Here is a 21,831-nt window from a genome sequence, read left to right as displayed (position 1 = left end):
CCACATCCCAGAAGTGAATTGAACTTGAGTATATGGTTGAAGCAGGTTCTAACATGACATTCAAAAGGGATTTGGATCATTATCTAAAAAAGGAAAGAGTTGCTGGGCTACAGGGGAAAGGCAGGAGAGTGATATTGAATTGCTCTTAAAGAGAGCCAGCACAACATGAGGGGCTGAATGGCTTTCTTTGATGTAATAATTCTATGACTTAAATTGTGGAAACTAAATAGCACTATGTAAATGTAAATTATTTCCAACTTTAAAAAAAAGTCAAACACAGGCCTGATGGTTACAACTTTTAGATGACATTATTAAGAAATCTGAATCAAACTTGCTAATTTGATGGTATGATCTACTGAAAAAAAGTTACTTATAACATAATGATATGGCTAATAAGTATTGAATGTTTAATATAGATTTACTCGCTGTGGATGTTTTTAATTTTGAGATGTTTTTCTTATTTGCAGTGGAACGTGCAGGAAGCAAAGTAATTCAATATGGTGACATTTTAGTTGACACTACCAGAAATGCGGCGAAATGTAAAGGAAAGCCAAGAAGCTGCTTATGGCCTTCTTCAAAAGATGGGAATGTTTATGTGCCATATATACTTCATAAAAATTACAGTAAGTTACATTTACTTCTGGTATCTAGATCATTGAATTGCCATTCATTGGCACACCCATGTCACCGGACATTGCATCAACCACTCCTCTCCATTGACCCAAAGTAGTCCATCAAACAATTCCGTCTTCCCAGTGAATATAAGTTTATTGGTCCCAATCAATTGTCAAAGGAAGAAGATCATCAATAGGTGTTAAGTAGTTTCTGGTTTCTCCAGCTCCCATGACATTGATTCCATGAAGAACTGCCTGAATTGTAACAAAGGCAACATGCAATTACTTTAAATCTGTCCCTCTGATTCCTGAAGCTTCCACAATTGGGAACAGTTTCTCTTTACCTATCTGTCTAGTTCCTTCATGGCTTTGGATACCACTATCAAATATCCTCTGAACCTGTTTTTTTTCTAAAACAGTACTAACGTCTTTAACAAGGCACATGCTTATTCAAAAAAGGCAACAGATGTAACATTATAGAAAACATTGAACAAAATAGATGGAGAGTACAAGCAGATGGAATTTAATACCAGTCAATTAAAAATTTTCATAAGGGAGACAACATGAACAACAGTCATACTCCATGAATTATGTTAAACTATCTAAGGAGGAAGTTAAAAAGACTCTAATCAACACCATGGGGGCCATTCTCCCAGATGGCTGCATTGCTTTTATAGCATAGTGGGCCAGGAGACTCAAGTGGAGGCCGTTTCGCAGGCTCCCTACTGGATGCCATGCCCCTTTGAGTCTCTGGCAGATTTCTGGTGTCGTCAGCCCTGGCACACAGCTGTATAAATTATTCAAATATTAATTTAAATATATTTTAAATATCATTAGTAGGCCCGGGACTGAAGTCTTCAGGCCAGCTAGCGTCTCCACGCTCCAGGAGTAGTTCGCTCCAGCGGGATTTAATATAGCTCCCTACTTATAGGATACTGATGACCCGACCTTACTGCAGTGAAGATTCCCCAGGAGGTCAGAGATGAGTGGGATGCCCCTTTGGCATTACCACCTTGGCAGTGCCAGCCTGGGTCCCCTGGCATGGCCCAAAGTGCAAAGTGCCATTGCTCGGGGGCACTCCCCTTGGCACTGCCCAATTAACATAGGGCAGTGCCAAGGGGGTGGGGTCCAATAGGGAGGGTAGGGCCTCTGGAGGGAGATCGGCGGGCAGTGCCAAAGGGTTGGGGTCCAATAGGAAAGGAAGAGTCTCTGGAGGGAGATCTGTAGGGGTGGGGATAGCCTGCTGTCATTGTGCACTTTGGGATTGTAGGCAGAGGGATGGAGGCCAACGATTAGGGCTGAACAACATGGGGGTGGGTGTGTCAACCTGCTCTGGGTATGGGGGGCTCAGGGCTATAGGGGAGGTGGGTCAGGTCTCCCGGTGATTGAGGGATTGGGAGATCAGGGCTGCAGGGGAAGATCGAGGCCTGCGAGGGGGTTGAAGGGGCAACATGTTCGCAAGGCCATTGGTTAGGCCATGGGGTGGGTCACATGGTAGGAAGTCTGACAACACCAGGTTTAAGTCCAGCCAATTTATTTGATAGTAAACTCACAAGCTTTCGAGGTTTCCCTCTTCGTCAGGTGAATGGAGAGCTCTGACCTCAGACAGTGCATACAACAGCACAGACAGTTTACAGATTACTGATTGGAATGCGAATCTTTACACCTAACCTGCTATTCAAGTCTTAAAGTGGCTAACAATGTGAGTGGAAGAGCTCCACTCACATTCGCATTCGCATTCCAATCCCTGCCATTTAATTAGAAGCTCCGTGTTTGAATCCGACCCAGGACCTGATGATCAAGGAACATGTGTTCATAACACAGCTAATCTATATCAACCTGCAAAACCTTTCCAACACATGCCAATGGCAGGCAGTAAAGAAGGAGAGACTCGTGACCAGCTATGCCTAATACAAAGTGGCATCCCTCAAGCTATAAGCTTCTGGCAACAAGCTAGCAACCTGCTCCAGGAAAAAGAAGCTGCGGAATCAGATGGAAGTTTGTTTTGTGCACCATTAGTTGCAGGAAGTGAAATAAGACTTGACAAGCTAGGTTTAAAGACGTTATGTGCTAAGTGAATTGGCAGAAAGTCCAGGTTACACAGATCTTAATGGAGCTTAATGGATGACTCATTGTAGCAAAACATGCAGATGCTGACATCATGAGCCCAGCCAGGCAAACAAAGAAAGCTAATGAATATACATCAGAAAAAATTTGAAATCTGCCAGATACTTATGCACACTGTCATAGAAGCATGCAGCTGCTGTGTGATTCAAGGATTTGAAGGATTTTTCTGTCCATCATGGACAGAATGGTCACCTTCAACAGCATGACAATTGCAGTCAACATTAAGGATTCTCTGCTGACAGTTTTAACAGTTTCCACGACAGTTCACATTGATGACTTAGAGGCTCAGATGGCAACCAGAGCAGTTTCCAGTACTGTCATGGAGGTTCAGATGTCAGACTGCTCATGTTGACAGGATGTTCCTCTCTTTGGGGTTTCCTTTCTTTATCCAGGTAGGTAGCTGCTGATATAGGCTCTGATTTGTTAAAGTTAATCCTGGAGGGTTTCTATTATCTTATCTTGTCTCTCCCTGAGAAATCCTGTGGGTATGTCTTGATGATTCTTCTTCTACTCATCAGTCGAGTTTCCTTGGCGGAAAATTGTTTAAGTTTTTTGGTGATGGGAAGTTTGATTGGTGCTTCTGATATGGCTGAAGAGAAGAAAGATTTGTTGTGTTGTGAGCCTTGACGAAGTGCATGAATTCTTGTCTTACTGGTTCCTGTATACGAGAGCCTACACTGGCACACTACATCTAGTATTGATGGTAGTATCCTGCTATTCTCCTTTTTCTGGGTTATTCTTCCATTTCTTGGAAGGATGCTGAGTTAGGCCTCAGTTAGTTGCACGTTACTCATATGTATTATCCCTGTGGAGGAGGACGTACTCCATTGGGCCATGTGCTCATGGTTTTATCCTGTTATTTTGAGATCCCCCACTCTTTCTGGTATTCTCTCTTCATCTATTCGAGAGAAGATGCTGACTACAAAGATTACAATGATTAGTAATTTGAACTATCTGTATGAATATTTGCTGCTTCTTTTGTATGTTGATATGGAATATTGATTACTCCATGCCGTACTAGATTTTTGGGACTTATGGCATTTTGAGTAAATAAAAACTTACAGTACAAACATTTTGAAAAAAAAAGGAATGGTAGCAAGTAGGTGGCACAATAGCGGTGGTTAGCATTGCTGCCTCGCAGTGCCAAGGATGCAGGTTCAATTCAGGCCTCGGGAGTTTGCATTTTCTCCCCATGTCTGCATAGGTTCCCTCCAGGTGCTCCGGTTTCCTCCCACAATCCAAAAATTTGTGGGTTAGACTTATTGGTCATGCTAAATTGACACTAGTGTCAGAGGGATTAGCAGGGTAAATATGTGGGGTTATGGGGATAGGGCCTGGGTGGGATGTGGTCAGTACAGAATGGATGAGCTGAATTGTCTTCTTCTGTACTGTGTGGATCCTATGTCCTTGAGTCGAATTCCAACCGTAGATCTTGCCAGGGTGCTTCACAGGAATTATTATTATTTATTCACCAAGCTCTGAAGTGTCAATAGGCACTTGAATACAGAGCCAAGGATTAGGAATGCTATCCTTGCGTAGTGTGCTATGGCCACCTTTCTAAGGGGATGTGGTTACTTGCCCATTCAGGAAATGGTGCAGCCACACCAAAGCAGTAATTGAATTTAGACATCCATGCACCAAAGGTTAAAGGCTGAGTAGTAACCATTGACACTTTTACACATCAGTGCACATTGAGTCTGCACCAACATGTGAGAAACTGTATACATATAGCTAAGAAAGCCTACCAATGTCTTTACTTTCTCAGAAGACTGAGGAAATTTGGCATGTCAGCTGCGACTCTCACCAATTTTTACAGAAGCACCATAGAAAGCATTCGTTCTGGTTGTATCACAGTTTAGTATGGTTCCTGCTTTGCCCAAGACTGCAAGAAACTGTAAAAAGCCATGAATGTAGCCCAATCTGTCATGCAAACCATTCATTGACTCTGTCTACACTTCCCACTGCCTTGGCAAATAAGCCAGCATAATTAAGGAATCCACGCACCCCCGACATTCTCTCTTCCACCTTCTTCCATCGGGAAAAAGATACAAAGCTCTGAGGCCACGTACCAACCGACTCAAGAACAGCTTCTTCTCTGCTGCTGTCAGACTTTTGAATGGACCTATCCTGCATTAAGTTGATTTTCTCTACACCCTAGCTATGACTGTAACACTACATTCTGCACTCTCTTGTTTCCTCCTCTATGAATGATATGCTTTATCTGTATAACGTGCAAGAAACAATACTTTTCACTTTATGCTAATATATGTGACAATAATAAATCAAAGCAAAGCAAAAGAAACACCTGACCTCCCACATATTCCCATTTAGTAGCAATTGGCCCATAGCCTTGGATGTTATGGCATGCCAAATGCTCATCCAGGGACCTTGTAAAGGATGTGAGGCACCTTGCCTCTACTACCATCCCAGGTATTGCATTCCAGATCATCACCATTCTCAAGGTAAAAAGGTTTTCCTCACATTCCCCCTAAACCTCTTGCCACTCACCTTGAACCTATGTCCCCTTGTGACTAACCCTTCAAGTAAGGGGAATACTTACTCATTATCTACTCTGTCCATGCCCCTTATAATCTTGTGCACCTCAATCTGATAAACCCCCAGTCTTTTTTTCTCCGATGAGGGGCAGTAGGATGAAGAGGATGTCATGCATACGTCCCAGACAACTGGAAGCCAGCCAGGGCCTCCACAGGACACCTGCCGAGGGCATCACAGCAACGGAGCAAGGAAGGCAGCTCACCCTCGCCACCTCCGTTGTATATTCTGAAGAGACAAGAAGATGTATTGGTAGGCCAAGCAAGATTAGGAAGTTATAGTTGTACTTAGATGTCAAGGTGAAGGTCTGCACTAGTTAGATAGACCTTTAAGCACCTTACCATTTTCTGTTCACAAGTTTTTATGTTAGAACTTATTATTTAAAGACCTAGTTAAATGTTTTCCCGCCACCCACTTCTGACTAATTTGTCTCAGATTTGCCTTGAACAGGAATCCTCCTCCATTGACATTCGCCGGAGGGTTGTTTTATATTGGTGTCAGTTGAGGAAGCCCCTCAATGCTATGTCACTAAGAAAATGAAGCCATTGGTTTCCAGAACCAACAAGCAACGCACGAGCACCTGGGCCCAGGTGCTAGCGTGCATGTGGAGCTCAGGTCAGAATCAGACTAGTTTGCACCAGGGCACCATCATAATTGTACTTAGCAAGTCATCATCACCTTCTGCCTGCCAAAGAAATTAGCTAATATAGTTTACTTAGGCCAACCACTCTGGTGTGACGATGTTGCGGGAGATAGAAGGACTTTGGGGGTGGGGGAGGAAACGGAACCCATGTGTACAGACACAGACCCCTAGTGACTGAAGCACCTGGTGATCAGAGTCTCTCTAGCTGCCCTCGCATGCCTCATTCTAGCTGCCATCTCTCCAGCGCTGAGTGGTGTTGCTCAGCATGCTCCTCCACTTCCTCCTCCTCCTGCTGGACGGCCTCTACAATGCCCAGTCGGTCGATCTCCATGTCCTCCTCCTCCTCTAATAGGTCACCTCTCACAGGGCACAGCACACCAGTGCGGGAAGAGATCAGAGGGCTGTATTGTAGGACCCTGCCAGAGTGGTCCAGGCACTAGAATCGCACTTTAAGGATCACTATGCATGTCCACACTATCGAACGGTTGGCTATATGGGCTTCATTATAGCGGGTTTCCACCTCAGTCACACGTCTCCACACAAGTATCATCAGCCATGTCCAAAGCAGGTAACCCATTTCCCCCACCAGCCACCCTCAAGGCCTGGGCTCCTCCTCAAATGCCTCTGGTATGTCAGGGCTCCTGAGAATGAAGCTGTCCTGCATGCTGTCGGGGCATCTCGCACAGACGTGCATAATGTTCATATTGTGATCACACATGAGTTGAATATTTAGGGAGTGGAACCCCTTTCCTTTGACAAATCTTCATGGATTCTGCAGTGGGGCCTTCAGAGCAATGTGGCCTTCTGTACATTAGGCATCCCCGCTATGGCTGCAAATCCTGCAGCCCTGACTTCCTGATGGGCCTAGTCCAGGTTAAATTTGATGTACTGCCCAGCTCAGGCATACAGGGCTTCTGTGACCTGCTTGACACAGATGTGCATAGCTGACTGGGAAATACCAATACATCTCTGATAGGGGTCTGGAAGCTGCCAATTGCATAAAAGTTCAGGGTAGTCGTCAATTTGACAGCCACCAAAAGTGAATATTCCCCCTCCCCGTCCCAGTGTGCCGGGTCCTGTGACAGGTGTCCTTTTGGAGGTTGAGCTGTCAGTGGCACATGTTGTCTGACATCTGTTCAAGTGACACTTGTGCATGGAACTGCTGGGGTCTCCACTCCCTCCTGCTATGCGAATGGCAGCCACCTCCTGCCTCTGGTGGTCATCTCCCTCTGCTCCTGCATATGGTAAGGCTTGGCCTCTTGTGCCCGCAATTCATCCTCCTGCTCCTCCTCCTCAGCTCCAGCAGCAACCAAGATCAATTGGTTGCATTGCAAAAGCCATCTTGTCACTCTGAAGGGGGAAGGGGGTGTTGGAGACGGAGAGGAACATATGTAGAGGTTAAGGAATGCTGCTTGTCCCTAGCCAGCAACAGTCACTGTCCATACTGCCTATTCCCCCAACCACATGCTCCCCAGAATCACAGGCCCCCCATTCCCACAGCCACATGCTCCTCAACATCATACCTCCTTGATAAGTTCTGAGGCTGCAGCAGTGCAATTTTCAAGACCTTTGTGCACAACCTTCAGCTGGAAGAGTGCTGAGTGTACTAGGACCCAATTGCATCCGCAAGACCCAAGGTGCTGCAAATCGGACATTGGACACCCCACTGAGCAACAGCCCCCCCGCGCCCCCTCGACAGACTCACAGAGCACCACCCCAATCTGAGAAACAAAATAGCCGCAATGAAAGGTCCCCTGTAAGCAGCACAGAGCCATCGGAAGCTAGGTCTAATCTCCTCACTAACGCTCAATGAAGGAGCATCTGAATCAGAATTTTATGGAACATATGTGTTTTACGCCTATAACGTGTGCATTGGCGAACGTGGTAGTAAAGAGAGAAGTGCTGGTAAAGTTTGGCATGCAGTCTGTTAAGTGGACTGAAATGCATGCAAAAGCATTTAATTGGCTGTCACGCCAATTTCAGGCACAGTTCTGATTGCACCCATTTTTGCACCTTGGTAGAGGGGAAACTGGCACAGAGGTGGGCGCGGATTGCACTACTCACCTCATGCTCGACTTTACCATATTTTCGTGCCCGAAAACAGCCACAATGCGATAGTAAAATTGGCCCCTATATAGCTAAAATGAGTAATTACTCTGCTTTCCCAGCATTTGAGCTGCATTCCCTGCCAGACACACCAACTAACTGTATAGAGAAGTTTTAAACAGTCCCGTTAAACCTGGAGGAAATCCACGCAGATACAGGAAGAAAGCATAAACTTCACACAGACAGTAACCAAGGCAGGAATTGAGCGTGGGCCCCTGGCACTGTGAAACATCAGTGCTAGCCACGGTGCCACCATGTCGCCCACAGTCCGAAAGACAGGCTGGTTAGGTGCGTTGGCCATGCTAATTTCTCTTTCAGTGTACCTGAACAGGAACTGATGTTTCACAGTGGCGACTAGGGGTTTTCACAGTAACTTCATTGCAGTATTAATGTATGCTTACTTGTGAACTAATAAATAAACTTTAATACTTTAAAACAAAGTCCTCATCACTTGGTTTGCCAGACGCAAAATCTTTGTTTTAACCGCACCCGCTTTGTAAACCACTCTGAGTGACTTCTTCTGCAGCCAGGAAATCTATAGCCAATAAAAGGGCCATTTTCCACAAGGCACTCCCTATCTAAATTAACTGAATGCAATACCTTAAAGAAAGCATCAGTTCCTCAACACCCACTATCTTTTAAGTTCAATAATCGCAAGCCAAACAAGGAATTATGTTGTTTAATCTGGGATGAGCCCCCGCTTCTTGTTAGAACCCTGGACCAGAATCTGAAATGATATTAGGAAGCTAGATTATTCTATTTTGCATATATTTATATTAATTTTGTTCTATTTTGGCATAAATATGAACATAGGATGTTTCATTCTAATGTAATTCTGCTGACAAATTAGGGATCTTTTCTTGTAATACAAACTTTATTTAAAAACACAATTTAACCATAACTGATGAATGAAGCAGCTTAATGATTACTTGTTGGACAATATTTAAACATGAAACAATCCCACCCTAAATTCTGCCTTATCATTGTTACTGCTCCAGATGAACAACATTCTTTTTACAATCTTAAATAACACTCTAAATACAGTTACTAACCATCCATATACTTGCTATAAGGGGGGTGTAAACAACTTTGATGTTTTCAGAGCAATTTTGTGGCAAGAGCAACTTGCAGACCTCTTCCTTTAAACAAAGCCCAGCCAGACTCAAAAGCTGTTCTCCCTTTGCTACATTGCATAGATACTTCCATTAACTCTCATACCATGTGATCCTGTCAAGCTAAACCCACCTTCCATTCCTTTATTCAAAATCCCCAGGGACCTTTACTTTTTGTAAATTAAATCCATTTTCTGTCTCTTTAGTAAATACTACTGGTGGAATTTCATGAAAACAATTCCAAATGCTGAACGAGAGTGAAAATGGGAAAGAATCATGCTGATTTATTGGATGAGCTACTTTTCACAATTGTATGACACTGAGTAAGAAAAAGAGTCAGGATACAATTCTCACTAGAAAGACGGAGCCTAATCTTGCTGGTGAAGCTGGTTGCTGAGCTCTTGGGCATAATTGTGCAGGCACCCCAATCTCCTAGTGTACTTGGGAATCTCTTGTCAACGCATTCCCGCCCCATTCCCCAAACAGACATCAGGACCTGATGCCAATTGCTCTCTATGCCAGTCTCCACCTCCCCACCCCCACCCCTGAACATCACACCTCCCTTCCTGTGGATTGCTACTCCTGCAGAGCTCCCCTTACTCCCCTCGATATCACCATACTTCAGATCTTCCCACCCTACACCCATGATCACTGCCATTGCAGAGTTCCCCCCGTGCCCTGGATAACCACTGCCTATTGCTACCCTTCCTGATCAAGACTTCTCTCTGCAGATCCCTTCCCTCTCCCGCCCTATGGAACTAACCCTTGCCTCAACATGATCATGGCTTCACCCCTTTCAGGCCCACCCCACTGGGGCCCAGCCTCCTTGGCCTGGTCCTTAGCACTGCCAGGGTGCTCAGTGTAGCAGTGTCAGGGTACCAGGCGGGTACTGCAAGGCTGGCACTGCCCCCAACCACCTAGTGAGGCCATCATATCTGTTCCCCATGGGTAGGGACCATACGTGATTCTCGCCCATATGGACATCGACTGGTGACAGGGTAACTACAAGTGAGCCCGAACTATAGCTTCCGGGACTCACTAATGACATTTAATATTTAAATTGGCTTTGTGCCTTTTCTGCATGTGGAGCTGATTTTGCCAGTTTAATCAGTGCTAGCAAGATCACGAAGCGAGAAACCAGCCTTGATCCTGATTTTTCACCTCTCATGGTTTGCCTCGCCGATCAACCAGTAGGACGACCAGTAAGACTGAGACTTAAATGAGTAATTATCCTGCTTTCCCAGCATCTGAGCTACATTTCCTCCAGAAATATGAATTATCTGCAGAAAAAAATTGAGCTTTAAAACTGTTCCCTTGAACATTTAAAAACAATGGGCCCTGTTGGAATTTAACCTGGTGTTGTAAGACGTCTTACTGCACTCGTTGGAGAGCCTGCAGCACCTTCCTGGCCTTCCACTGGCGTCTACCGGAGGAGGGGGGCGGGCTCAGATGGATCTCTGGTTAGGGTGGGTGTGGTGGAGGATGGGGGGGGGGGGAGCGAGGATGGACTTGGGAGAATCTCCACCACCCCCCCAACCAGAGATCTATCTGAGCCCACCCCTCTCTTCCGGCAGACAGCAGCGGAAGGCCAGGAAGGCACTGCAGGCTGTCCAATGAGTGCGGTAAGAAGTCTCACAACACCAGCCCAACAGGACATTAACAGGACCCCAGTCCAACGCCAGAGTCTCCACATCAACGAGTGCGGGTCAGAAGGGTGGTGGAGGGACAGCAGCAATCCAGGTAGGTTGGGGGTGTGCTCTGCCAAGGTGGGGGGAATCTGATGGGGGCTGTGGGGGGAGGCTGCCTCCTGGGATGGTCTGACCATGGGGTGGGTCAATTCATGCCAGAATCTGACAGTTGGCCCCGATCTGTCAGTCTCCCTGTTTGCTGGCCAGCTCGATCATTGGCCAGCCTGAAACCCTCGCAGTGCTGCCCCTCCAGCCCTCCCCCCCCATGGCCAGATTACAGCCTGGCTAGTGGGAGATTCAATCGGGACTGGGAAGTTCCCAATAATGAAATGTAAAAGACATTTAAAACATATTAAAAATAGATTCAAATTACTTATCTGCCTTCCCACCGGTTTTTGGCATGGTCTGGCGTGCGACTGTTGACTGGCTGTGAGATTTGTGCATGTGTTCCCGGTGCATGCGCAAATTCCAAAACAAGGCAGGCGACATGCATCTCCCACTCTGACCTGCCAGAAAAGTTGCGGGTTAGGATTGGAGAATAATGGCCTATGTTTCACTGAAATTTCTCTCTTTGTTAGATTTAAGCCAGATTTTAATGACTACTGTCAACAACTGAAAGTGAATGGTCTAGGAATAGGAACATGACCATGCCTGGAAATGTACTAATTATTATAGTATATGCATGAGATGATTTTAATTGACATATGCCATTAATTGCTGACATATCTGTTTAGGATCAAGTGGAGCACCAAATAACATTTGCTGCCTCAGGACAAACCTGAAAAGGGGACCTGAAATATTTGTTAATATTTGCATATATTATGCATATGCAAAGGGCTGTAGTTGCTTCAGGAATAGGTATTGGACCAGTTCTGTTTGCCCTTACCTAATAAATGGCTGATATACTTCCAGCTGCAAGTGTACATGTGCTTCTTTTAACGGTTTGAGTATGCTGCATAGTGCCTGAAATGGGACTGACATAGTTCGATTTCCAGGTTGTGAACTGCAGCAATTACATTTTATGTTAACTTATTATTATTTATTAATTTATTATTATTATTATTATTATTGGCCTGAAATGGAACTATGCTATTCACCTGGACAGAGTTGTGCTACAATGGGTGGGGCACTGAATCAGGAATTGTACCTTGCACTGACAATCAAGTGAGTGCATTTGAACTGAATATCAAGTTTCACCCCTGAAACTTAGCAAACTACTAGGATATTAAGGTAGATGTTTACCTCATTAAAAAGTAACTCTTTCCAAAAAAGTTTTACATTTGTTGACAGATGGGTTGCACAGGAGCCCGATAGTATCTCATTAGGAATTGCATCTCATGACCTACAAAAGTCTTGCCTGCAAAACAGGTACATTGCATTCAAAATGCTTCAGAGGAGTGTTGCTTGCCCAGTTGACATAAAATCGGTGTGCACAATTCGAGGCCCACTCGTCAAATTAGACTATGCATAATGCATTCAGGGTCAGGCAGATTCCATTCAGACAAAATGGGGTCTGCTTGCAACGTCCTCAGACTGTTGTAGGATACTAGTAGAAAGTCAATGTTGTTTAATGAATGAATTAAATATGGGGCTGAGAGGTGTAAGATGTATTGTGTTGCATCGGGACACATTTCTAGCTTCCACTCTGATCCCCATTGATTGATCCACTCACCTTTTTGACTGTTACCTCTCCCATTCTTGATATATCCTACTTCTTGATTACTGCCCTCTTCCCATTTCAAATTGCTGAGACCTCTACTCTTGGGAGCCTACCCTTTCCTGCCACCCTTTTACTCCTGATCTCATACTGATCTCTGGATTCCCTCTCATATTTATTGGCCTGCTGTCCCTCTCTGGCTGTCCTTACTCTTCTGCTGAATTAACCATTTTCTTCTGGTCATATCTTTTTCACAGTGTGATGCTTTTGTGCTTTTAAGAAGTGTATTTTTAATCATGTTCATTGCAGTTTGTAAGCAAGCCTGTAATTTTCTGTTGTTGGCACCATGAGGTCGATAGTGACATTTTATAATTGTTAGAGTCATAAATAGGACTATTATTTATTTTTAATCTGAGCCTAATGCAATGTCGTGGAGTTTAATGAGTTTTAAGGCCCTTTTGAATTGTTGGGGGAGGAATGATTGACAGATCAGGTGCGACAGTTTTTTTTCTAACAGGAGCTCTCTACTTCTACTTTTGGCTGCTGCCTAGTTACAAGGTGTTTGGATTCCAGGTTGGATGCAGTATTCCATCTCTCTCTCCCTGGTATTAGAAATTCCGCTGGCTAGTTGAAAGTAATCTTTCTTGCCTTTTTAGAGTAAAAATTTTGCTGTTGGTGGTTTGCTAGCTAGAGGCAAGCAGTGGCACTATCTCTACCTGAGAGGCGCTGGGAACTCCAGGACTGGGAAGTTAGAGTTTCAATTCTCCATCCAAAGGATTAATTCACAGCAGGTGTTGCAAAGCTTCAATATCCAGCATCACATGAGCATACTTACTTCCTGTGTTAAGTCTGGAATGGGGTTATATGTTTATGGGGGTATTTATGTTGGAACAGTATTTGTAGCAGTTAAGATTTATACTATAGCACAGTTGTTTTTTTTTCTTGTTTGTATTTGGTAAATATTATTGCTAATTTTCTTTCTATGGGTTCACTATATTAAATAAGCTTTGTTTGATAAAAGCTCCCATGTGGGTCATTTGAATCATACCTGAAGTGAAACATTTTATGCTAACCGTGCCAAACTTCAAAGTACAAAGCTTATGATCTAGGTTGGCTCCATAAAACACCTTGGATTTTCTGACCTGGATTATAACAACTGGGGGCTTTTTTGCTGGATTGAAATCTATTCCTTGATTGCTTTGGAATTATTGGACTCAAAGATACTGAGTGGTGGGCATATCCAAGAATATAGATTAAAATCCTGCATATTTGTGTTTTCTTTTCAGGTGTTGTATTCAGGTTTAAATAGGAAGTGCTTTGTGGAATAATTATTCTTTCAGAGGCTAAGAAGTTCCTGGGAGTGGAAGAAGTCAGGATGGTTTATAACTGGTGACTAAAAGCTTTTGGATATTGCAATTGACGGTGTAAGGAAGGGGGAGATAATTGTGGTGATAACTCAGCATTTAAAATGACCAGAAACACAGAATCATTGGAAGTGGCTAGAATTCAACTACAAATGAAAGAGCTTAAACATAAAAAAATTAAAGCAGCAAATAAAAGACAGAAAGAGTCGAGAAAGAAGTAAAAGGATGCAACTGCCGCAGAAAAAGACAGAGAAAGGGAGGATTAGCAAGCAAAAGAATTGAAACAGTTTGAATTGCATCAAGAAAAAGACATCAAACTGCTTGAATTACAGATGAGGGAAAGAAAGGAAAGATTAGGCTTAGCAAAACAAAAAGTGAAAAAGGATAGCGCTAACAAGAGAAAGAAAACAAGAGTACTTGAACTTCGGAAACTGGCAATAAAATGTGAATGTCAATTTAAAATGGCAGAGGTACAGGGAAAAGGTGCTATCTGGGAATAGTGATGAGGACAGTGAGGAAGAGCAAAAGCATCAAAGGCTTGGTGGGGATCTATATAATTATGTGCAAGTGTTGCCAAGGTTTGATGAGAAGAATGTAGAAGCCTTTTTCATTTCATTTTGAAATAGCCACACGTCATGTGGATATTGCTGATACAAACACAGGTAGTGGGTAGAGCTAGTGAGGTGTTTGCGTCACTGTCGGAGTTATCTGGGGATTATGATTGAGGTGAAAACAAGCATATTAAGTGCAGATGAACTAATGCCAGAAGCCTACAAGTAAGAGTTTAGAAGTCTAAGGAAAGAACTTGTCAAACATATATAACTAATTAATTTTGATAGATGGATAAGGGCTTTGAAAATGGGCCAGATGTATGAGGCTTTTAGAGAAACAATTATTTTGGAAGAGTTTAAAAATTCACTTTCTGATGTGAGAATTCATGTGGAAGAGTAGAGGGTTAAAAAAACGAAGTTATCAGGAACAATGATAGATGATTATGAATTAGTTCTTAAATCAAAGTTTCCGACATCAGTTTCAGCCTGTGAGGTATAGAAATTGGGGAATAGAGAATCCTCAGGTGATAAATGAGATCTCGTGGGAGGTAAAGACCGTGTACCTCGGGTTAAAAGAAACAAATGTGGGTAGAAGAGAAATGAAAAGCTTCAGATGTTTTCACTGTTAGGGTACACAAATTCACAGTGTTGGTGGTTTAAGTAAAGCACTGGGAAGACAGACATAAAACAGGATAAGCCAATGGGGTTTGTTAAACTGGTAAGAAAAGCCCAGTTGAAGCTAACGAGGTACAAAGGAATGTACAGCCTGGACAGGGGTTGATTGATAAGAAAGTGCCAGAATTTTGTAAGGAATTTTTTGTGAGGGTAAAGTTGACTGGAATTCTCCAAAGAAAATACATGAAAACTGGAGTAAATCACACTGGTTTTATTTCAGCATGTTTCCTAAAATATATCTCCCACACTTTGTGCACTGCAGAGGCATGATTATCATTAGAAATCAGAGGGTGGCGTCTATTCCCACCCTGCTGAAGAGGCTGAAGCTGATGCGATGAGTGGGACTCTGCACACGCGCATGTCTTTGGGAGATCACTAAGAAAAACTTCTCAGCATTGAAATCGCTGGCCTCAACCCCCCACAGACATTGCTGGCCTCTCATTGCCCCCATTTTCCTCAGACATTGTTGGTCTCTCCATTCCCCCAGTGACCCAGACACTGCTGGCCTTCACATCTCCCAATGATCCAGACATTGCTCTCCTCCCCGTCCCTTCCTCCCTCCACGCACCCCCCTCCCAACATTTCACACATAGTGGCCTCATTGCTGCCTTGCTCACAAATAGCGCTGGGCTACCATGCACACCCCCTGCCTGCGAGCATTCCCCCTTGTTGAATGAGAGCCTTGAGATTTGCACTCCCTGGACACAGTACTTTGGCGGGTGTTGGAGGCATCTTGGAGACATTGGTGGCCATGGCTGGGACTCTGTCTGGCATTCAGGAGGCAGCAAGCCATGGCTGTGGGCTTCTACAACTTAGCCCGGACTAGGAGGGTTTAAGCTGAGGAGTTCCGGAGCCTGGCTCACTCACAAAATGCTGTAGCAGAGGGGCTGCAGAGCTTTGCCCAATCCCAGAGGGTCAGGGCTGAAGAATCACAGACCATGAGGCAATCGCATCTGGGCCTCCAGGACTGGCAGAGACAGGTTGCGCCGCAGCTTCTGGAGCTCAGTCCAGTGACCCTGGTATCACACAGGGTGTCCCCAGGCCTCTGCACACCCCAAAGCAGGAGGAAGGGTGAGAGCCCATGCCGAGACTCAGGATGTCCCGAGACCTTCTGATTCCCCCTTCCTCAAACCGACAAATGTCAGAGCCAGCTGGATGAACAGGGCGGCACAGAAACAGTGTCATCCGCAAGTGAGGTGGCCAGGTCCCGGCTACCCAAGGACAGCAATCAAGGGCATGACAGGCAAAGGGCATGATTCACAGCTGGGCACCTCTGCCTCCCATGTGCACCTGGAAGAAGCAGTAAACCACACAAGATCAGAAAGTTGGATTCACTAAGAGGGCATGGGTGATGATAGAGTTAAATTTTGTTAAATGTTAATAGCACAATACACTGTTATTTGCCCTTCACAGCAGTGACTAATCTGTCTCTAGTTCTCCCCCCAATGCTGAATGCTTCCCAATCCCATTTTTCAAGGCACTAACTGCTGTGCTGCACGTTATGCAGCCAAATGTTATAGACTGCCTGCCCTACTTTCCCCTCTATCCACTGGACCATTAGTCAAGCAGAACCCCCGTCATGCACTCCCGGTGGCACTCCCGACTCATTGCCTCACATGCTTGTGTTCCCAATCTTTACTGCTATGTGGGCCAAGGTTGTAGTGTGCATTCGGAAAACAGGTCGGAGTCAGATTTGAATGGCACCAGGGACAGTGCACGTTACATGCCTCATAGCGAGTCATCATCATCATCCAGCTTTCACCAAAGACTCATTGCCAGTGCCAGCCCAGGCCTGCTAACCAGTTGTGATGTTTCTCGAAGTTGGGTGGTGCATGACAGAGGTTGGGAAGAGTGGGTGGGGGGGGGCATGAGAAAGAGGGGGGCTGTGGGATGAGAGAGGGTGGCAAAGGGGAAGGGTCATGTGGTTTGAGGGACCAGTCTGGGGTTTTTGGGGGGGTGGCTCCTAGGGTGTGGTGGAAGTGTAATTGAAGCAGCCCCCACACTGCGTAGTGATACATAACGTCCCTTGAGTGAATGTCTGGTCCAGTACTGCCTCTGACACAGCATCCTCCTGCTTCTGGCCACCTTTTCAGACAACTGCTCTCCCACCTACTGGGCTTCAGTGGCAGCCCCTTCCCCTCCTTCTTGAGGACCTGCCACTGACTGCTCCTGCGGTGACCTCCCAATGCCCTCCACCTCCTGAGTTGCTGCTGCCTCCTCCTCCTCAGCTGCCACCATGATGGTCAGTTCTAAATCAATTAGTCTGAGATCCATTCTGCACAGTGAGGGTTAGAGAGAGAAAGATTCATGTCATTGCTTGCATTTACCCCAGCACCAACCTCCCCAGAAATCTGTTGCTGCAGCTCCATAAAACCTATCTCCTTACTCCTATTCAACATTGCCATGCCAACCCCAACTTTTATATAGGAACTGTAAACTGTGCCAGAGTGACATCATGCCACAGAGGTGGGAGATGCTAATGAGAATGAAGATTGTTGACATGGACCCACCAATCAGATGATAAAGCATGTAAATGCATGCAAATATCTGTTATGCTGATTTTCACCATGGTTCTGTTAGCACCAAAAAGCTTGGGTTGGGAGATATTATTGGGGTGGGAACATAAGGCAAATCAGCCAACGTGAGAATCTCCTGGCCCGCTGCGCTAATTTGTTAGTGCAGAGGGATGGAGAATTGCCCTCATTTACTTGTGTACCTTGAGGAGTAAGTAAGGAAGTTAAAATTTTAAGAGGTACAAGGACAAGTCAGTCTTAGATGGTAAGAGGTAAGGAATGATGTTGTTTGGAAGGAGTATTGCTAAAAAAGGTGATAACATATGGAATTCAGGGTGAGAATAGAAGTGTTCTATTATATATGATGAGGTTGGAGAGTCCAGTAAAGAATGGCAAAGTGGTATAGGAGTAATAGAGAAATTGTCTTGTCCAAGAATACAGTTTATCTTGGGTAATGATATAGCTGTAGCACAGACAGGAAAGCCAGTGGAAAATCAAACAGCTGAATTACTAAAGGACACATATCCTGGAGTTTTTCCTGATCGTATGGTAACAAGGTCACAAAGCCACAAGAGGAGAAATCAAAGAGTTAAGGTAAGAAAGTTGAAGTTAATTATCCGAACTGAGTTTTGAACAGATGGTTGACAAAGAACAAGAACAGGTGGAACATAAAGTGCACATTTTTAGCTTGAAATAGTTGGCAGAGTTGCAACAGAAGGACCTAGAGGTAAAGCAGTTATATCAAAAAACATACAGAAGAGAAATCTAAGTGCATACCAGAGTGTTATTATTTTAAAAATGATGTCTTGGTGAGGAAATGCAGACTTTCACATATTCAGGTGAATAAAAAATAAGCAGAAATTCATCAAGTGGCATTGTCTGCAGGGTATAGAAAGGAGGTGTTGCGGGTAGCATATGAGGTATGACCACATTAATGGGGTTGTATTATAGACCACCCAACAGTCAGCGAGAATTGGAGGAGCAAATCAGCAGAGAGATAGCTGACAGCTGCAAGAAGCACAAAGTTGTGATAGTAGCAGATTTTAATTTTCCACATATAGATTGGGACTCGCATACTGTTAAAGGTTTAGATGGGGTAGAGATTGTAAAATGTGTTCAGGAGAATTTTCTACATCGGTATATAGAGGTGCCAACTAGAGAGGATGCAATATTGGATCTCCTATTGGGAAGTGAGTTAGTGTGAGTGAACACTTTGGATCCAGTGATCATAATGCCATTAGTTTCAACCTGATAATGGATAAGGGTAGATCTGGTCCTCGGGTTGAAAAGGCCAAATTTGATGAAATGAGAAGGGATCTGGGGAGTGTGGATTGGCACAGGCTGTTTTCTGGTAAGGATGTAAATGGAAAGTGGGAGGCCTTCAAAGGAGAAATTTTTGAGAGTGCAGAGTTTGTATGCTTCTGTCAGGATTAAAGGCAAAGTAAACAGGAATAAAGAACCTTGGTTCTCGAGGGAGATTATAACACTGATTGAGAGAAAGAGAGAGTTGTATGAAATGTACAGGCAGCAAGGAACAGATCAGTTGCTCGAGGAGTATAAAAAGTGCAAGAAGCTACTTAAGAGGGAAATCAGGAGGGCTAAAAGAAGACATGAGGTTGCTTTGGCAGACAGAGTGAAGGAAAATCCAAAGAGCTTCTATAGGTATGTAAGGAGCAAGAGGATAGTGAGGGATAAAATTGGTCCTCTTGAAGACCAGAGTGGTCGACTGTGTATGGAACCAGAAGAGATGGGGGAGATGCTAAATGGGTTTTTTGCATCCGTATTTACTGAGGAAACTGGCATGGAGTCTATGGAAATAGGGCAAACAGGTAGGGAGGTCATGGAACCTTTGTAGATTAAAGGGGAGGAGGTGCTAGCTGTCTTAAGGCAAATCAGAGTGGATAAATCCCCAGGACCAGACAGGGTATTCCCACGGACCTTGAGGGAGGCTAGTGTTGAACTTGCAGGGGCCGTGGCAGACATATTTAAAATGTGAGTATTCATGGGGTGGTGCTGGATGATTGGAGGGTGGCTCATGTTGTTCCATTGTTTAAAAAAGGTTCCAAAAGAAATCCAGGAAATTATAGGCCAGTAAGTTTGATGTCAGTGGTGGGCAAATTATTGGAAGGTGTGATAAGGGATAGGATCTACAAATATTTGGGTAGACAGGGACTTATTAGGGAGAGTTAACATGGCTTTGTGCATGGTAGGTCATGTTTAACCAATCTATTAGAGTTTTTCGAGGAGGTTACCAGGAAAGTGGATAAGGGATGTTGTCTACCTGGATTTCAGCAAGGCCTTTGACAAGGTCCCTCGTGAGAGGTCAGTTAGGAAGGTTCAGTCGATAGGTATACATGGGGAGGTAGTAAATTGGATTAGACACTGGCTCAATGGAAGAAGCCAGAGAGTGGTTGTGGAGGATTGCTTCTCTGAGTGGAGGCCTGTGACTCGTGGTGTGTTGGGTCCATTGTTGTTTGTCATCTATATCAATGATCTGGATGATAATGTGGTAAATTGGATCAGCAAGTTTACTGATGACACAAAGACTGGAGGTGTTGTGGACAGTGAGGAAGGTTTTCAAAGCTTGCAGAGGGATTTGGACCAACTAGAAATTTGGGCTGAAAAATGGCAAATGGAATTTAACGTAGACAAGTGTGAGGTATTGCACTTTGGAAGGACCAACCAAAGTAGAACGTACAGGCTAAATGGTAGGACTTTGAAGAGTGCAGTTGAACAGATGGATCTGGGTATACAGGTACAGAATTCCCTAAAAGTGATGTCACAGGTGGATAGGGTCGTAAAGAGTGCTTTTGGTACATTGGCCTTTATAAATCGGAATATCGAGTATAAAAGTTGGAGTGTTATGGTAAGGTTGTGTTACAAGGTTGTATAAGGCATTGGTGAGGCCGAATTTAGAGTATTGTGTACAGTTTTCATCACCTAGTTACAGGAAGGATGTAAATAAGATTGAAAGAGTGCAGAGAAGGTTCACAAGGATGTTGCTGGGACTTGAGAAGTTGAGTTACAGAGAGAGACTGAATAGGTTGGGACCTTATTCCCTGGAACATAGAAGAATGAGGGGAGATTTGTTAGAGGTGTATAAGATTTAGATGGGTATAGATAGAGTGAATGCAAGCAGGCTTTTTCTACTGAGGTTAGGGGAGAAAAAACCAGAGGGCATGGGTTAAGGTGAAAGGAGAAAAGTTTAAAGGGAATATTAGGGGGGCTTCTTCACACAGAGAGTGGTAGGAGTGTGGAATGAGCTGCCTGATAAAGTGGTAAATGCGGGGTCACTTTTAACATTTAAGAAAAGCTTGGATGGGTTCATGGATGAAAGGGGTATGGAGGGATATGGTCCAAGTGCAGGTCAGTGGGACTGGGCAAAAAATGGTTCAGCACAGACAAGAAGGGCCAAAAGGCCTGTTTCTGAGCTGCAATTTTCTATGGTTCTAGGTATCAGTAGGAGATCTGGGAGTAAGGAAAATACAAGCTAAAATACAAAAACTTTTTTATTAGCCTGAACTGCATAAAGATGTGGTTAAACTTTGCCTGTCATGTCACACGTCAGGTCATAGGGAAACCTCAAGTGGTGATAGAACCAGCACCCGCAACACACATTTCAGCATTTGAGGAATCATTTACAAGGGTCTTAATTGATTCTACAGGACCCCTCCCTAAAACAATAAGTGGAAATCAATATCTATTGACCATAATGGATGTATCTACTGGGTTTCCAAAGGCCATTCTATTATGCAATATTACAGCTAAAAGGATTGTGGGGGATTTATTTTTTTTTATATACAGGACCACCTGTAGAGATACAATCAGATCAAGGATCAAATTTTACATCAAAGTTATTCAAGGAAGTTATGGATAGCATTGGAGTAAAACAATTTAAATCAACTATTTGCCATCTAGAATTGCATTAAAGTGGTGGCATCAAACTTTAAATGTTGAGAGCTTATTGTCAAGATTATCCAGAGCATTAGGATAAAGGAATTCCTCTTTGTACTCTTTGCAATTAGGGATGCACCTAATAAATCAACAAAATCCAGTCCAATTGAATTGATTTTTAGGCATGAGGTGAGAAGGTCACTTAATTTGACTAAGGAAGAATTAGCCAGCATTTTGAGACTACATTATTGGACTACATGTCAATTTTTAGGGAAAGGTTGAATAAAGCATGTGGATTGACTAAACAGCATTTAAAAATGACACAGCATGTGAT

At 44.0% G+C, this 21,831-nt stretch overlaps 1 protein-coding gene across 1 annotated transcript in view; it reads left to right on the top strand.

Moving 5' to 3' along the window:
* The first annotated feature begins 448 nt into the window (after positions 1–448).
* The window catches only part of LOC145344340 (low choriolytic enzyme-like), a 198,883-nt gene continuing 177,500 nt past the window's right edge, over positions 449–21,831 (top strand). Inside the window, exon 1 of the mRNA XM_080191470.1 lies at positions 449–623. Within this exon, the coding sequence (XP_080047596.1) occupies positions 449–623 (175 nt within the window). The remainder of the gene's footprint in view (positions 624–21,831) is intronic.

This window comes from Carcharhinus amblyrhynchos, chromosome 6 (assembly GCF_965287045.1).
Source record: "Carcharhinus amblyrhynchos chromosome 6, sCarAmb.v2.hapA, whole genome shotgun sequence".
Taxonomy (NCBI): Eukaryota; Metazoa; Chordata; class Chondrichthyes; order Carcharhiniformes; family Carcharhinidae; genus Carcharhinus; species Carcharhinus amblyrhynchos.
Note: the sequence above shows the minus strand (reverse complement) of the source record. Positions and strands in the feature narration are given on the sequence as shown.